The sequence below is a fragment of the Triticum dicoccoides genome, chromosome 1A, assembly GCF_002162155.2.
Source record: "Triticum dicoccoides isolate Atlit2015 ecotype Zavitan chromosome 1A, WEW_v2.0, whole genome shotgun sequence".
Lineage (NCBI taxonomy): Eukaryota > Viridiplantae > Streptophyta > Magnoliopsida > Poales > Poaceae > Triticum > Triticum dicoccoides.
This window is the reverse complement of record NC_041380.1, coordinates 505454241-505467932: the sequence shown is the minus strand read 5'-3', so window position 1 is coordinate 505467932 and position 13692 is coordinate 505454241. Positions and strand designations below refer to the sequence as shown.

The 13692-nt window shown below is 47.7% G+C and overlaps 2 protein-coding genes across 2 annotated transcripts; one reads left to right on the top strand and one right to left on the bottom strand.

Annotated features, from left to right (window-relative positions):
- Positions 1–2557: 2557 nt before the first annotated feature.
- On the top strand, positions 2558–6880 carry LOC119283530 (sorting and assembly machinery component 50 homolog A-like). The gene is made up of 4 exons (XM_037563036.1): positions 2558–3120; positions 5037–5519; positions 5851–6363; positions 6453–6880. The coding sequence occupies exons 1-4, from the start codon at positions 2638–2640 to the stop codon at positions 6531–6533; spliced, it is 1560 nt and encodes a 519-aa protein (XP_037418933.1). The 5' UTR covers positions 2558–2637; the 3' UTR covers positions 6534–6880.
- Positions 6881–11166: 4286 nt separating this feature from the next.
- LOC119283519 lies at positions 11167–13686 on the bottom strand. The gene is made up of 2 exons (XM_037563030.1): positions 11828–13686; positions 11167–11372 (listed from the first exon to the last, which is right to left on the bottom strand). Exon 1 carries the CDS (start codon positions 13562–13564, stop codon positions 11885–11887), a length of 1680 nt encoding a protein of 559 aa, XP_037418927.1. The 5' UTR covers positions 13565–13686; the 3' UTR covers positions 11167–11372; positions 11828–11884.
- Between the last annotated feature and the right edge of the window lie 6 nt (positions 13687–13692).

The window sequence follows — 13692 nt, the reverse complement described above, 5'->3', positions numbered from 1 at the left end:
CCCTTTTGAGAATTGCTGGCTGACGACATCTTATGAGGATGCCGCAGGGATAGTGGATAGAAAACGTTTTGTATGGATGTACTGGTCTATGGAACCTGTAATGATGTCGAGGTTTTTGCATGGGAGTGGTGGCCTTCGGCCCATGGGAATTTGAATTTTGTGAAACTGAGGGAAGCCCCTTTTAAGTCGAAAAATAAAAATCAGCTGTGCCAATTCTTTAGGAGCTGTAGACAGTTGGTACCTCCGTGTCAAAAACGCTCTTATATTATGAGACGGAGAGAGTATTATATACGGACAAAACCGCGACGATAATGAGTAAAAGATCGACCATCTTTGATGTGCTGGACCTACATCTCAGCAATGTTGATGCTCGTCTAAAAATAATAATAAATACGGTTCAAACATATTTTGCATCCAATTCTCCTTGTGTGTGAGCAAAGGTCTCGCTGAAAATTAACGTAACTAGAAGTTTTAATATAGAAAGAAAAAAAGTTAGTTTTTCTTTCTATATAAAACCTGTGATCTAGTTTTAATCTGCACTAATTTCCTGGCCAGCATAGGAGGATTTTAATCTCCAAACATGGAAATATGTATGTAAAAAATGGAATAAATCATTATTTTTGTGTATCAATACAAAATAATAAGTAGAACTAATAAAGGTGACTACTAGCGGAAATACGTGATCCGTTACATTTTTCTTTGGTAGCTGCAGCCGTGGTGCCGGGGGCAGCTGACAGTTGGCGTTAAACTCATGAGATTCTTTGGTTTTGATTGTAATTTTTCTTCTTGGCTATTGGTCCTTTATGCAAAGAATAGGGTATTGTTGCTTTTTTTAGCTTTGTCAGGTTGATGTGTATGTGGCTTGCACCTTGATCTTTATTACATGAACTAGACAAGTAGTACTACTATGCAAAAATAAGTAGCAGAATACTAAAATCTAGTTCTAGCCCAACATATTGACTCAACTTTTAGTTGACATTTTTTTCGGCTATGGTTTCCTGTTTCCTGAATCAGAGGAAACAAAAACAAATTTTGGGGCCACTAAGTTTAGCTCTTCGCCTTGAGTTAGAATGAGAGCGCAATGGACAATATTAAGACTTGAAGAAGTAAACCTTACTTTATCAATTTAAAGCTAGTGTTACTTTGCTAAAAGTAGGTTGTCTTTCAATCAACTTTGCAGTTACTTTCTATCACTAACCTTACCGCTTCTTGATTAGACTAGTAATCATACACGTTCAACACACGTATCTACTAATACATACCATAGATAAGTTAAAGCAACATTATATTAATGATACATGTCAAACAAGCATCAGTATATTGTAACTCCTAGAATCTGTGGATCTGAACTTACAAAAGTTGATACAATATATAATGCATTTAAACCACATTTCTACACGACAGGCCGGTGTGCAGTACAAGATTTGAATGCAAGATGTCAGAGAAAGGCATTCGAATTGAAGTTTCCTACCAATGTAAAGATGACAGTAACATGATAACACTATTAGTATTTAACTGAATCATCAAATTACAAATATTTTGTAATTGTTTTTGGCGTTGTCATCATTCACATTGTCATCATTTCGACCAACAGTTCAAATTGACAATGACCTTCACCGCCTCGGGGCCTGTCACAAGGGAATACACGATGCACGTTGCAGGACTCTACATATGTCTTCATAGCGTCTCCAGAGCATTCGCGTGTGACCATGTTGTCAGTCGTGGTTCCTGTTATGCGGTAGGTAGTCCCGGCTATAACGCAACCTACCCTGGATGGATGGGTGCACAAGTCGCTGCAAGCGTGATCAGGATGGCTCACATTCCAAATACAGGAGATACTTCAATCTGCAACAATTAGTTTCACCCACCAATCAGGCGATAACTGGTGTAAAGAACACATCCATAAGCATATACATTACTGAATAAATACAACAAAAGAGGAAAAACGGTCATGTACGAAACCTTAGAAATTTTTTCAACATCAGAATATTTTGATACTGATAAGTGACCTTCCTTTGACGTAGGCTCCGTGTGACTATTCCTAATTCAGCAGGACACTTCCTTTTAAAGAACTTGAATGAAGCAAAGATACAAATATATGTTATGCAGCAATACCAAATTAAGCATGGCACTTCCTTTTGCGAGGTCTGTCTTAGAAGAAAATATGCATTTTTTATTATATATTTTGCAGTGGGTAGTTCATTATTTTTTAAGTGATAAATATTTAATGATTATAGCTAGAGCACACAAAAAAGGCTAAAAACAAGCCACCAACAAAAAAAGCTAAAAACAAATGCAAAAAAAGGTAAATGAATTATATACTAAATCCATATGCAAGATAAAATGCCAAATGTACGTAAATTATACACCAAGAAATAAGAACAGAGGGAAAATAATAAAAAGGTGGAACGAGGAAATAAAAGGAAAGCACACACGGTGAAGACTTGCAGAGTAAGAAGAAGGAAAAGAAACTCTCCAAGAAAAGGAAATAACAGAGAATACAAGACTGTATATATTGGGATTCCGGCCCAGACAGCCCATGCTGGTTGTCGTGAGCTTGGTAAGCACGAAAGGCCGCATCTGAAAAAACAAGAGAAAGCTCGGAAGGCTCTCTCCTCCTCCCCCCAAACCCCAGCCATGGCCGACGCCGCCGACCAAAACCCTAAGGACGCCGGGAGCCGCGTCCCCGAGCCCTGGGCTGGCGCCGATGGAGAATTCGCCGAGGAGGAGTACGAGTACGAGGACGAGGAGGAGCTGGACGAGCCGGCGGCCGCGGCCCTCCAGCGGGAGAAGGTGCAGTCCGTGTTCCGGCGGCTCTCCACGGATCCCGTGGGGATCCGCGTCCACGACGTCATCATCAGGGGCAACGCCAAGACGCGGGACGAGCTCATCGAGGCGGAGGTCGCCGACCTCCTCCGCTCCGCCACCACCGTGCAGGACCTGCTGAGCGCCGCCGCCGACGCCAGCGCGCGGCTCCGCGGGCTCGACGTGTTCGAGGCCGTCAACATCACGCTCGATTCCGGCCCGCCCGAGCTGCCCGGCACCACCAACGTCGTCATCGAGGTCGTCGAGCCCGCCATCCCCCTCAGCGGCAACGCCGGCGTGTACTCCAAGCCCGAGGTGCGCTCCCCACTTGGTTCGATTTGTTGGTGACTCCGCTGGATGATCACATTGTTTGTAGCTAGAGACCTGGAGCAACACTTGTTTGTACCATTGGGCTTGGATTGAGATCTAGATTCATAGTTAACCCATTGTTAGAATAGTTGGTCATCTTTCCTAATGTTTTCTTATGATTAGATTGGTATTATGACTAATCATCATGAGTTCCTGCTAGTTGGACGCCCATCAGTAGTGGAGATTGTATCCCTGCAACTGTAAGCCTGTAATTAAAACAGTAGCAAGTAAATTGCTAAGCACAAGCAGCACCTACTGTATTAACTTTACAATCAGTATGTAGCCACCTTAAGTAGACCAGATAGTAACACGAGGCTTCTAGACTTACTGTAATCTCCAAATTAACTTAGGATGCTTCGGTTTTAATCAATACTATCTGTAAGTAAAATTTTCTTGTAAATACATGGTAGACTTTAGGTTTGCATAAGTGAAGCAATGGAACACATAGAGTTCTTTAAGTAAGAAGGAAAATCTGGAACACTTAGATTGTCCTTGGACATCATCTTAGCTGATAATCGATCTCAACTCATTAGAGCTAAACTGTACTATTCGATTGTTGGACAATGAAAACTTGAAGAAGCAAAAGGTATGCAATTTTTTATATCAGCTAGTAAATTATCTATATTATAACATGGAAAATCTCAAGCTTGAGAATAATAATATACTTTAATGTTTGGGTAAATAAATGGACCCCTGATGGACGCACAATAATGTTTACTGACAAAAATTAAGCTTTCTACATCCTACATACTATAGTACTATATTACACATCACTCTTTCTTGGACTGAATTTTGTGGCCCTCCACAACCTAGGTAACAGCAGGAATAGACAATGGGGATATGGTGTAGGTCTTGGGTGCTCGTGAGCTCACCTACTTTTTTATTCTCCAAGCAAAGCCTGAGAGAGAATGTACAATTGTACATGTTCATATTTATATTTGACCTTAAAATCATCCTAATTAGTATACTGAACATGTTTATGAAAAACTGATTTAGTCATTCATGTTATCAGTTACATTTTGTTCCTCCCAGCTGGTAGCTTGTATGTTGATGTTATCCATCAAATTCTTCAATCTATGAATGCGAGTCAATCTTGATCAACTGATATACAGTGAGTATGTTTGGCTGCCCATAAGAAAATTGACCTGGCAACTGATAACTAATTTTATAGTTTAAGACTTAATCCATGACACTATCTGGTCCTAATAGTGTGATACATAAACAAAAAAAAAGATATTTATTTGTCTGATTAAGAGGGCAACTTTGCGAGTCAAGCTATGAGTTCAGTTATCGGTGTTCAACATGCAACTTTCACAACTATAGATTGCCTTGTTTGTTTGATCTTCAGCACATTCTACCGATGTTTTCAAGTTTCAACTAGCTCAAAAAATAATACTAATGTTTCAACGTTTTAACAGTTACTTTTTCAGTACGGAACAAAAAGCTGCATTTACTAAGGTTCGGTGTAGGTTTCATTGTGCTCTAATCAAAACATAGTTTGGGTGTATGTGTTTTGTTAAACATAAGTGAACGCATTGTCATGTGTTTTGTTAAAATAATTGTTCTGTTGAGAAGTAGTCTCTCCGTAAAGAAGTATAAGAGCGTTTATAGATCACTAAAGTAGTGATCTAAACACTCTTATATTTCTTTACAAAGGGAAGTACTTTGGTACATTACCTTTACCCTATACTGAATACAAATACTTTAGTATAAATATAACTTCATAGGTCATGATGTTACCGAACCTATATTGCCGGCATCATAAGGGTAGGAAAAAAACACTGTTGTTTTTATTGCATGGCAATCTCCACTACTATATCATAGGTTATCACATCTGATGCGTGAGTGTGTTGCTTTTGTAGGCAAAAGCATGGTCAGTGGAAGGGGCTGTTAAGTGGAAGAACTTGGCTGGCTATGCAGACATCTGGGATGCTTCAGTTGCATATGGTTTCGACCAAACAACAGAGGTTGGCGTAGGAGTCTCGCTGCCAAGATTTAAATCAATACCAACACCCTTGATGGCTCGGGCTTCATTGTTATCACAAGATTGGATGAAGTTCTCATCATACAAGGAGCGTATACTTGGTCTTTCATTGGGTTTGCTTTCAACCAGGCACCACGATTTATCTTACAACCTTACATGGCGTACCTTGACTGATCCGTCACGCCTCGCGTCAACGTCCATAAGAAGGCAGTTAGGGCATAACCTTCTATCTGCATTGAAATACACATACAAGATTGATGAAAGGGATTCACATATCAGGCCAACAAAAGGATATGCATTTCTCTCATCCTCTCAAGTTGGTGGTCTTTGGGATAACAAAGGATTGAAAATTTTTCGCCAGGTCTGTTTTCAGCTTTTTCTGTCCCCCTTTTCACGATTTGTTTAGCACCAATCTACTCCCTCCGTTCCCAAATACTTGTCTTTCTAGGCATTTCAAATGGACACAACATATGGATGTATGTAGACATATTTTAGAGTGTAGATTCGTTCATTTTGTTTCGTATGTAGTCACTTGTTGAAATCTCTAGAAAGACAAATATTTGGGAACGGAGGGAGTATTTATTATTTCTCTTTTCCTTTTTATGGTTCCTCACAATAATGGAGAAGTATACTTGTCACATCCATTCTCATTATTATTATCTTACAATATGGTGCTTTTGACTTTGCTTCAGGAATTTGATGTTCGTGCTGCCGTGCCTTTTGGATTCTGGAACGCTGCTCTCAATGTTGGTGTAGGAGCGGGTGTTGTTTTACCGCTGGCAAGAGGATTTATGAATTCGTCTACACCTGTGACTGATAGATTTAACCTGGGAGGTCACAATTCTCCAGTTTGCAGCCTGGGTGGAATATCATCCTTGCTCGGTTTCAGAACAAGAGGGGTTGGCCCGACAGAACCACGGAGGCTTGTCCCCGGCGAGTCGGAAGATGGTTCTCCTGCTGTTCCAGGGAGGGATTACTTGGGTGGCGATCTTGCTGTTTCCGCCTTTGCTGACCTCTCCTTTGATCTGCCTCTGAAGGTGCTTAGAGACGCTGGAATACATGGTCATGCGTTTCTCACTGCTGGGAATCTTGCGAAACTGTCGGAGGGCCAGTACAAGAACTTCTCGCTTGATGAATTCCGTCGTTCGTTTAGGAGCACTGCTGGGGTCGGCATTATTTTGCCAACTAAACTGTTCCGGGTCGAGGTATGTTTCAATTTCCTTTGTACCAGATTACAGATCATGTGTTGTGCCTGCCTCCTGACTAACAAACTTGTTTTACTGCATCTGTTCAGGTGAACTACTGCTACATTCTGAAGCAGTCTCAGCACGACAGCGGGAAGACGGGAATCCAGTTCAGCTTCTCCTCGCCCTAGTAGAGACCTGCCGCCAAGTGTTTTGCCTCGTCGGCCCCCTTCTGCTCTTTTCTTTCTCGACGAGTACCTGCTGGACAAGCGCATTTGTGTTTTCAGCCTTGTTTTGGGCACCGAGGAGCCTGGAATATCTCACGTGCTGTTCGGCGTTTTTGCACATCTTCCGGAAGGGTTCAGTTCGCTTCCCTTTTAACACTAGTGATTGTCGTGGACATGCCTGTGTAACTGAAATACCGATGCTGCGATGGTGGATAGAACAATAATTTAGGCGGACGAGAAATATTGGCGCTACTGTGACTCTGTATCACCCACTTATCTTGTGATTTGCGAGCCTATTTGGCAAGCGTTTGTGTGTGCTGCTTCGATCAAATACTGCCCGTTTCAAACGCAGAAAATACATCTAAGGGTACCCTGGCATGGACACCCGGCCTGAAAAACCTGGGCGGGGCTGGGCCTGACATTCAGGCCAGGCTTGGGCCTTGTTTTGCAGCCTGGAAGATAGTTTGGGCCAGGCTTGGGCTTCTCTTTTTTTGTATTTTTGGCTGGGCTTTTGGGCTTTGGGTTGAGCTCAGGCTTGAAAACAGTGAGTATTTCGGACTTTGGGCTGGGTCAGGCTTGAGAAATGAAGGTCGGGCTTTTACAAGCTCCGCCCGGCCCGATGTTTACCCTGGTTTAGGTGAACCTGCCGAACTGGGAAACGAGGGCAGCGAACTATTTGCTGCTAGAAAACTACATAATTTGTTGCTCTAGAGCTCTGAAGACTAAAGGGCTGTTTGATTTGTGACTAACTTTGCCAAAGATTGCCACATCTAAGGTTAGGCAAATTTGATCAACTTAGGTGAGTGTTTGGTTCAAGCCACATTTTAGGAAAGCCACACTTGAACCCCACATAGCATACACACAAAAAGTGTGGCAAGATTTCCTTAGGCTTGCCAACTTGTGGCTCTCATTTTGATGAACTAACCTTAGTCAAGTTTGGCAAAAACGCGTGACATAATAGGTCAAACAGCCCCTAATTGTCTATAATAGGTCATCTCTTAGCCTTATCTTTAATAACTAGCTATTTCTAAAAATATGATGAGACATATTGTGCTAAGAGATTATCTTTTGTCTTAAGAGAGACAAACCTTTTTTTATGAGTTCTCTCTTCTTCACCTCATCATTTATTCTACATGGCACTTCTAAGATAGCACCATTGTACATGCCCTTATTGAATATAAGGTTAAAAGATGATCCATTATAGACATGTTTTTTATCATCTCTAAATTACATGCATGACTTAAGATAAAACTATCTCATCAATCATTGTACATGCCTTTATAGGTTAGAGCATCTCCACTAGGCCCCCAAACCTTCCCAGGCCTTTTTCATCGCCGGCGCGCGTTTTCCCGCGGTCATGCCCTCAAAAGCTCAAAAAGCGCCGGATTTTGCTGAAAATACGCCCGACGGTCTCAACTCAAACCCAGAAAGCTGGGGTGCAGCTGGGGGCGCCGACGCTCTTTTTCGCATGCATCGGCCCACTTGCCAGCCCCTCACTCTCCCCTCTCTCCTCTCCTTACTCTCTTTTCTTTCTCCTCTCTCTCCTTTCTCATCGCGGGGCCGGAGCGGAGCATGGCCGGGGCGGGGCTCGCGCGCGCGGCCGGAGTGGGCCGTCTCTGCCCGCGCACTCCACGGCGCCCTCGCCGGACGTATAGGCAGCAGCTGGGTCAGGGTCGAGTTCCAGCCCCATGGCATGGCCGAGGACGAGGACGACGTGGCGGACATGGCGGCTGCAGGGCCCGCTGCTCGATGGCGTCGGCGTGTCACCGGACGTGAGCTCCCCGCTGGGCATCGCGGTGGCGCTGCTCGCCCTGGCCGGCGTCCTGCTGCTGCTCCTGGGCCCCGGCGCGAAGAGTCCGGCGTGGCCGCGGTGGCCACGGATGACGGGCGGTGCTCGGAGGTGGGCGCTGCGGGCAGGCGGGCACGCAGTGGACGCGGCCTGCTCCCCGCGTGCTGGCCGGGCTGTCCGCCGCGTGCATGCGTGCGTTGCCCGCGGTGTGCTAGCTGCGACCTCGCGGGCGTGTTGGCCGGGCTCCGCAGCCGCACAGGCGTGCACAAGCTTGCCCGCTGGCCGCAACCGTCGCGTGCTGGCCGGGCTAGCCACCGCTGCCGCGTGCTTGCGTGCGTTGGCCGCGGTGCCTGCGTAGTCACGCGCTGGCCGCCGCGTCGTCGGGCTTGCATGCTGGGAGGCTCAACGAGTGGATATTTTCTCAACCCCAGGCAAAAAAAATTGCCGGCAGCCCCCCAAGGGACGAAAAAAGTGTCTCCTGAGGGGCTCAACGGCTGGAGATGCTCTTACTGCTTTAGTAGGCTAGAGTGTCGTGCGTCGGGTTGTAGGTAGACTAGGTAAGCTTTTTCTCTTCTCTTATTTTTATTTTTCTTTTTTGTTTCATTTTTTCCTTTTTATTCTATCTAAATTTAATTTAAAAACGAAATTCAATCCAAATCTTTCCACAGCAGTCCATCTAGTAATACGTAGGGCTTAGCCAAAGTGATCTCTTTTGCCGGACGAAAAATTAGATTTATCCGCTTTGAGCCCAAGATTGGGTTTCCACGTGGGCCCCACGGCTCAGCCAATTCTATACTCCAAGAGGAATTTGACATTCCCTTGACCTTCTAATTCACGTTTAGCATTCCGTTTTTGCGAGTTAGGCAGATCCCTGGCCATGACTCGCTGCGTGCACGGTTATTCATCCGTGCGTTGTACGTCAGGGTCGAGACGTACGGTAGCTGGTCAATTGTGCGTACACTCATCACCCATACGTGGCGGCCAACACAATCTTGGCCGTCCAGCTGGGGCAGGACGCTGACCGTCGTGCATTCATGCTTCGGCGAGCCCACCGCCCGCCCGCCGCAGACGGTTCGTGCTGCTCGGATCAGGAGGAGGAGAGGAGAGGAGAGCCGCGCGGCGCGTGGGTGAGGGCGGCGGCTCCACCCACCCACCCCCACCCGGACGTGAGAGCGGAGCAGGTGCGCTGTGGTGACATGTGGGCGCAGCAAAGAGATTACAACGTGCGTGCCGGGAATACACGTCCCCACGGATGGAGGCATGGAGCGCGCGCGCAGGCGGTGCCCCTGGATGCGTCGTCGGCGTGCCAGATCGGAGATCTGACTCGGTTTCGTCCGTGCCGCTTCCATCGCTTGCTCTCTCGGTCTGGTGTGCTCCGGAGGCGAGATTCCGCTCGCGTCCTCCCGTGCCAAGGGGGAGGCCAGGCCCGGAGTAGCGGCCAGATCTTTTGCTCCCTCTGTTTTTCCTTTGCTGATGGTGATTGCCAGATATTTTGTTCTGGCCGCGGCCCGGCGGAATTTGTGAAGGCTGCGTGCAGGAATGGTGAAGGCTGCGTGCAGGAATGGTGAAGGCTGCGCGCTGATGGACGTCCCAACCGAAACGCCACTGGGATTGGGATTTGGACCTCGTCAGGGAATGTGATCGACAAAATCATATTCCGTCCATCGTATTCTTCATGCTGGCAGTGCCTTATGGAGGTGTGCAACAATTGTTGGACTACACAGAAAACAGAAGCCACTCTCTCGAGCAGTACGTAAGATTCAACGGAGGAACCAAGGATGCACAACACAGGGCACGCCGCAGGCCGCATTGCCTCTGACGACGCTGCTATTCAACGTGGGCAAATCAGACGGCACTGCAGCCTCAGCAGTGAGTATGTTGACGCTGCCTGTGCCCGCCCGCGTGCCCTCGCCGGTGCCGTCCACGGCGATCCACTGGCGAGGCAAGATCCGGATTCCAAGCGGGCGCAGCAGAAAAGCCTGCGACGGGGCGGCAGGGCCGGGGACGATCTGCCTGGCCGGCAGGTGGGACGGTTGGTGGCCGTGTCATGTCACCCCGCATGTGAAAGGACAGGAGCAAGATAAGGAAGGATCATGCATACATACGATCTCACTCAAACGAGGGGTGTGTAACAGTGCAGCTGCAATGCTGCTAGATACGGAGAGCAGCCGGCTGCGACAGCAGACATCTGTAGACTGCACTGCCATAATGTCAACAAGCACGGGGTCATATATTGTGGGGTCTTGACAAGTGATGGAATCAGTTCTACTCCCTCTGTTCATTTTTATAAGGCTTTGTAGATGTTTCAGACACCATGCAAAACAGCTCAATTTCACTTGTCTAAAACGACTTATAAAAGTGAACGGAGGAAGTACTAAACTAACCTAGTGGTGGATGTTTTAGGTCACCTGTGGATATGATAACTGTGACTGCTGAACGGGACAGAATGCCCAACTCCATCATGAGGGCACCAGCCCTGAATCACAAGCACAACAATAAGTAGCAAGTCACAGGTAATGTTATCATTCCAGTGCTAGTGTCCACCCTTGCTCCAAAACAGAAATGGCATTGCACAACAGATGAACGACTATGGGAATGCAAATGGTATCAAATGAGAGCATGCCTAAGCCTACTTTCCTGTATAGTTAAAACTGGTCGCTAAATTTGGAGGACAACCAAGACGGGTCGACAGAGCGTAACCAGCTCAAAAAAGGGCAATGAATCACACAAACATCGATCGTAAATCCATTACCACATCCCCCAATATACGATCCTGAACATAGATAGTAGTGTTTGAGTCATGATATGTGATTATCTATCATAAAAGGAAATGCTTTCCTTCTTTATTGCGACTTGACACATCGGAAACGTCAACCAATGTATTTCACGATCCACATCGGAAACATCAACCAAGAACAAAGATGAGATTATCATAAAAGGAAAGGGAATGCTTTTCTTCTTTATTGCGACTTAACATACCTCTTTGCCCAGTAGCAAGAACAACAGCAGGGCAGCTGCAAAAGAGTAGAACGACAACAGAGTTCGTTACTTGGCATTCATCCAGTAAACCGACAACAGAGCCTTACTTGGCATTCAACCAGTAAAGTGACAACATTGTTTAGTACTTCGCGTTCATTCACTCCAATGGACTAAATATCACCTCAGTTTTACATTTTCACTTCAGCCATCTACAACCGAGACTCAAGTGACAGTTCATTATTTATGACACTAAAAGTTGATCCCATATAGTACACATCTGCTTTACGATCAAGGAAAATTCATCTGGTGACAATCTCTCAGGTTTCCTTGGTATGCATGTCTAAAGTAATAGCATAAATTAAACATGGGAGGAACTAAACAAACAAACAACTAAACAGCACCCTATTAACCAAGCAGAAGAGGAAGACTTTGATCACACTCAGCATATAGTGCCCAAAGAGATAAAATGGGCTCATTGAGAAGAGCGAACCGTAAAAACTGGAGCAACATTGAAGCCTCTGCAATACTCGGTTCGGCCTTCTTAGCTTTAGTTCAGCCGCCTTCTCTTGTTCCGGTGTGTTTCGCCACCATCCACATCCAACGAACCTAAGGCGTCGCTTCTTCCCCTCCTCCTCAGGGTTCTTGAGGACCCTGCATTGCTAGGTTCTCCTACGCTTTCAGTAAAAGCAGCATCCTCCTGAATCACAGCCATTGTGCTTGAATTAGAAGTTTGATCTGCAGACGGTGCTGCAGCAGCATGAATTCCATCAACTGGCGGCTCATGATTTGGTAAATTTGACGAAGTTGATGCTCGGAGGCTTGGCCTGGATATTCTTCTAAGATCGCTCACTGCAGTTGCCAACCTTTCCGTATTTGCAAGGCCAACAAGGGTAAGGCGTTGCAATAAATCAATTCCTTCCGAGGAAAGTGGACTTGAACTACGCCTAGGAGGATCCGGCGTGCTGCTTCCTGGCATCCCGCCGTCTGGAATAGATGAAGAAACAAATGCAGGATTTTCTGCTTCCCTTTGCAACCTCCTTGCTCTCATCCTAGTAGTAATTCGGCTTAAACGGCCAGTCTGATGAGCATGATCTATCATCTCCTGGACAGATGATTCTGGAGGCCCTTCAAACCTACTCGCGCTAGTCATAATCTGCTGATCAAGAATGCGTCTCCAAGAAGATAATATCCCATGTGCCTCGCCAAGCCTACGAGAAATTGGGCGCAAATGATGGAACTGTTGTCGAAAACTCTCAAGCCGGTTCCCATGTGGCCTGGCGGGAATGTTAGGACTGGACACGTTGCCATCGTCTGCGACTTTCTTCTCCACATCGGAAGTTGAATTCCCTCTCCCATAGATAGGAGTGATGTTTCCTTCAGTGACCTCACCTTTGCAGACAGGGCATTCCTTGTGGGTGGAATGAATATGCAGCCACTGGTACAAACAAGGCCAGCAGAAGAGATGGCCGCAAGAAGTGACCACCGGCTCGTCGGCCATCTCAAAGCAGATGTTGCACTCAAACATGGCAGTGCTCTTGCCACGGTCCGCCGGCTCATCCTCGGCACCCACCATGGCACCATTGTCAACCACCTTATTCTCCTCGACGGCATCCTGCACGGGCTGCTGTTGCGGCGGTTCCAGTGCAGCCTCGTTGTCCGGGCTAGGGGCCTCGGAGCTGAGAGGAGGAAGGTCTGAGCGGAAGCGCCTGGGACGGAGGCAGCGCAGCTGGCGGCCATTCATGGAGATGGCGCGGCGGTAGCGCTCGGAACGCTCCGGGCGGAAGGTGGAGGAGGCCGTGGAGGAGGAGGGGCGGTCGACCCAGCCGAGCAGCTCGCTGGGCCGCGGCGGCGGTGGGGGTGGCGGGGGCGGGTGCGAGAAGCCGAACTCTTGGGCGAGCTCGGTTATGGGAACCTCCTCGGCCTGGAGGTAGGGCGCGCGCAGCACGGAGGCGGAGATGTGGTATGGCTCGGGCGGCGGGCGCATCAGGTCGGCGCGGGTGGGGGAGTAGGGCGGGTGGAGCGGGTCCAGGTCCCGGTCCCGGTCCCGGTCGGGCGGCGGGGCGTCCGCGGAGGCGGCGGAGGAGGAAGGCGAGGAGGAGAGCATGGAATTGCCGAGGGCGAGGTCGGAGCCGAGATCGGGGCGGCGCGGGCGCGGGGCGCGGGGGAGGCCGAGGTAGAGGTTCAGATCCATCCTTCTGCGGCTCCGGGCGGCATCATCGGCGTCCATCCACGCCTTCCCCGCCTAGCTGCGCCCTCCCGCGCCGTCTCCGCCGTCGCGGTCACCCCGGCGCGGCGCAAACGCAACCACCCACCTCACCACCATCGCGCGTCGCCGCGCGGGGCAAACGCGAAGCA

Coding starts and splice junctions, on each gene's coding strand:
- LOC119283519 (XM_037563030.1), bottom strand. CDS start 13,564: ATGGACGCCGATGATGCCGCCCGGAGCCGCAGAAGGATGGATCTGAAC.
- LOC119283530 (XM_037563036.1), top strand. CDS start 2,638: ATGGCCGACGCCGCCGACCAAAACCCTAAGGACGCCGGGAGCCGCGTC. Junction 3,121..5,036: donor GCGTGTACTCCAAGCCCGAG/GTGCGCTCCCCA, acceptor TTGCTTTTGTAG/GCAAAAGCATGGTCAGTGGA. Junction 6,364..6,452: donor CTAAACTGTTCCGGGTCGAG/GTATGTTTCAAT, acceptor GCATCTGTTCAG/GTGAACTACTGCTACATTCT.